We start from the raw sequence: 3,452 nt of genomic DNA on the forward strand, positions 1-3,452 counted from the left end.
CAATCTTAAATCTTTTTTTTTTTTTTTACAATAATTTGTGATTAAGAGAAAAGACAAGTAAACATATCAGGAGAACTTGGGCTAGACTATATCTGAAAATCCAAGGAGGATTATGAGGAAATTTAACACTCAAGTCTTGTTTTTCCAATCTGATTTTATGTTCGTTCTCCCCTTTGTACGGCCACTGGTTACCAAGGAGACAATCTGTCTAGAGTCCACATATCTGCCTCCAAACCCATCTTGGAGGTGGGATCTTCCATCCGGATCAAACTATCATTCGGGAATAAGGTAGGTTCATCAGCGCTGTTTTCTTGTTCTCTTCTAACTGTTCAACACATGTCCACATGTAGTTTACTATATCCTTAAGGTTGGGAACTGTGACATATCTAAAGGGTAAGGGAATCCCCCCCATTGAGTTTATTGAGAATTCACCTGTTATTTGAGGATATAGCCTACAGCTACCTTGTCTTTTCTAATTTCCCATGGTCCTCCTTTGCTGTCCCACAGTGTCAGCCCTTCAGCCAGCATATTGTTGTCATTACCAAATTATGCACAGATTTTTGTACCATATGCTAAATTATTGGGATTACTGGCTCACAATTAGTTCAGGATTATTTGGTCTAATCCTGAGCTTGTGTGTGTGTGTGTGTGTGTGTGCAGGTATATTCAGACAGTATGAGTGAAATGTGCTTTTCGATCATTAAAGCATGTAAATAGGTTCTAGTAGAAACTTGGCATGAACGATTGATTGCAATTTCAATTCACTCTGTTCACGATTTCATTTTAAATAGCTATGATTTTATTTTTACTTTGATTCTTATTTAATTTTACGAGCCGATACTGCCAATCTGTTTTGTCGTGGTTCGTGTGTGCAATAAATATTACACTTTGTGAGAAACACACCGTGGCAGAAAATTGTGATAAAAGAAAATCGTGGTTGAATTTTTCCCCAAATCGTGCCGGCCTAGTACAAAACCAAAATATGAACTTAAAAATGAGCATAACATGGGACGTTAAAAAGTTAAACTGATCAACACTGGGGCTGGAAGCTCAGATGTTTGACAAAGAAATGAACTGTCTGTAAACTGTGATTGAGGTATAACAAATATATACAAATATTGCTTAGAATTAACTGTATTTTATTGTTTCTCTGTGCATGGGCTACAGTGGTTATTTCATTCTTAATGTTCAACAATATTGACAGGCCAACAGAGGCAGAAAGGAGTTAAGAGCATTTTATTTTATCCATCTTCTAAAGACACTGCTGGTTGTCCCATGGTCTGCTGTAGGGGAGCTGAGGGGACGCACTGCTGACACTCGCTGGTGCAGCACAGTAATTCTTCTTCACTGACAGGTCTGGAGCGAGTCAATATTAGTCTCACTTTGCCAGACCTTCCTCCACAGCACTGCAGTGGAAGGTCTGGCTAGTCCACGCAGCATTCCTAAATGGTAGAAAAACATGCTCTGCTTTATTGGCATTTCTTTAAACCAATCACAATAACCTTGGGTGGTGGACGGAGCCCGTGACTCCGCTAAATAGTCTCAGGAAGGAAGTTGTTTTGGTGGAACATTCAGAAGTAGTTTTAGTCATCAACAGGAAACTCAGATTGGACAGATAGTCTAGCTAGCTGTCTGGATTTACCCTGCAGAGATCTGAGGACCAGGTAACCATAGTCCTCAGATTGGACAGATAGTCTAGCTAGCTGTCTGGATTTACCCTGCAGAGACCTGAGGACTAAATCCGCCACAGGTTAGAGCACCAACACAGAGAGAGGACAGGGACGGACATCCGGCGGAATTTCAGGCGGCACCAGAGTAATCCAAGGACTGGAGCGTCTTGGATATAATCGCTCAGAAATAAAAGCATTTGTATATATTCTTTATCACATTTTAATTAATTATAATTAATTAAACTAGTTATTAATTAGTTAATATAAATGTAGTCTGAGTTGGCTAGTCCCATTTTGGAACCAGGACGTGGCAGCAAACTGACCACTCATCCAAGTGTTCTTCAGAAAGAACCCAGTCCCTCTCAAGTACAGTTTGTCTTACAAAAGAAAAAGCAATTACTGCTCTCAACCATTCAGCAGTAGTCTATATTTTCCCGTGTTTCACTGCTACAGGCAGGTAACGTGGACCTCCCCGTGCTGTAGTGTAGCTGCCACTCTGTCACAACATATGTTCACTGCAACAAGCCAACGTTTCTGCACTTTAGTAATGAATTTTAGCAATATTCATTTTGATATTAAAACAAAAAGCCACTAAGATCTTTAAGTTATTACATGATTATAATATGATGGACATAACACTCTGGCATTATAACATGTAACTGCAATTTCTTTTCAACTTTCTAGTCTCTTTTGTACCCTTGTTATACTGTCTGCATGATATTTGACATTTGATATTCGAGTTGGTTTTGTCGTTGGTGTTATTAGTAAAACAAAATGTCTTTCTGTAAGAAATGTAGGGCTGAGAATCCCCACGATACCATATCAGGAAACCTTTGTAACAATACTATATTATTGCAATTTTAACCATATTTTCCAACTTCCAAATATGTCCCTAAAGGAAAACGTCAACATCTGTTTTATCAAAAAAGATACAATTCTCCATTGTTCATTTCACTTCAAGGTGTCCAACTGGTGGACAAATAAAGTGATTGATTTTCTATTTCTAAAACAAAAAGTTAAATTCTCATGTGCAATTTATCTAATAGATGGAAAAAAATTGCGATACTATGCTGTACAATATTTCCCCCACCGCTAGAGAAAAGTCTATTTACGTACAATCCCACATGTCCCACATGAAATAAGTCTTCCTATTGATACTGGGGCTGGGAATGGGTCAAGGATTTCCTGAAGGTCCTGATTTAATTACATTTCTGATTAGAGATTAAGAAATTTCAGTTTACACTACTGATTTTGCTCTAATATAAAAGATTCTCATGGGACTTATGCTGCACATTAAACAAGCAAGAAGCAACACTCAAATAATTTATATTTAATTACGAACCAGTAAGTACTTTTTACTTATATATATATTCACAACAATGATTGCTTTCAATTGGATTATTTTAACACAGCCTAAACTGATTTCCTACTGTTTTTTTACTTGAGCAATCCCTTCCTGTTATGTCTCATCCAGAAGTCCCGTTTTAACAGGAAATACTTCAAGTGCAATATGCTCTAAAAGTGCCGACTCATTCATCAGCCTCCGATCACGCCGATGACGGTCTCTGTGTTCAGTGACTTCAGGCTACAGCTCTCTCGGCTGCAGAACCTTCCCAGGATTCATCAGGTTCTTTGGGTCCAGCGTGTCCTTGAGACGCTGCATGACCTGGACCGCCATGGGTCCCATCTCTTCACACAGCAGCGCTCTCTTCCCTAAGCCCACTCCGTGCTCCCCCGTACATGTTCCGTCCATGGCCAGTGCTCGCCTGCAGGGGAAACAAA

The 3,452-nt window shown here is 39.2% G+C and overlaps 1 protein-coding gene and 1 long non-coding RNA gene across 3 annotated transcripts in view; one reads left to right on the forward strand and one right to left on the reverse strand.

Annotated features, from left to right (window-relative positions):
* Positions 1-173: 173 nt before the first annotated feature.
* LOC116694600 (uncharacterized) overlaps positions 174-3,452 on the forward strand; it is a 3,888-nt gene continuing 609 nt past the window's right edge. Inside the window, exons 1-2 of the long non-coding RNA XR_004333210.1 lie at positions 174-288; positions 2,196-2,200. This is a non-coding gene — a long non-coding RNA (uncharacterized LOC116694600). The remainder of the gene's footprint in view (positions 289-2,195; positions 2,201-3,452) is intronic.
* The window catches only part of LOC116694564 (probable D-lactate dehydrogenase, mitochondrial), a 10,342-nt gene continuing 9,434 nt past the window's right edge, over positions 2,545-3,452 (reverse strand). Inside the window, exon 10 of one of the 2 annotated variants that reach the window (XM_032524338.1) lies at positions 2,545-3,436. In XM_032524338.1, the coding sequence (XP_032380229.1) occupies positions 3,256-3,436 (181 nt within the window). In that variant the 3' untranslated portion in view covers positions 2,545-3,255. The remainder of the gene's footprint in view (positions 3,437-3,452) is intronic. The other variant, XM_032524337.1, reaches the window with a different exon arrangement.

The sequence above is a fragment of the Etheostoma spectabile genome, chromosome 8, assembly GCF_008692095.1.
Source record: "Etheostoma spectabile isolate EspeVRDwgs_2016 chromosome 8, UIUC_Espe_1.0, whole genome shotgun sequence".
In the NCBI taxonomy this organism is placed as follows: Eukaryota; Metazoa; Chordata; class Actinopteri; order Perciformes; family Percidae; genus Etheostoma; species Etheostoma spectabile.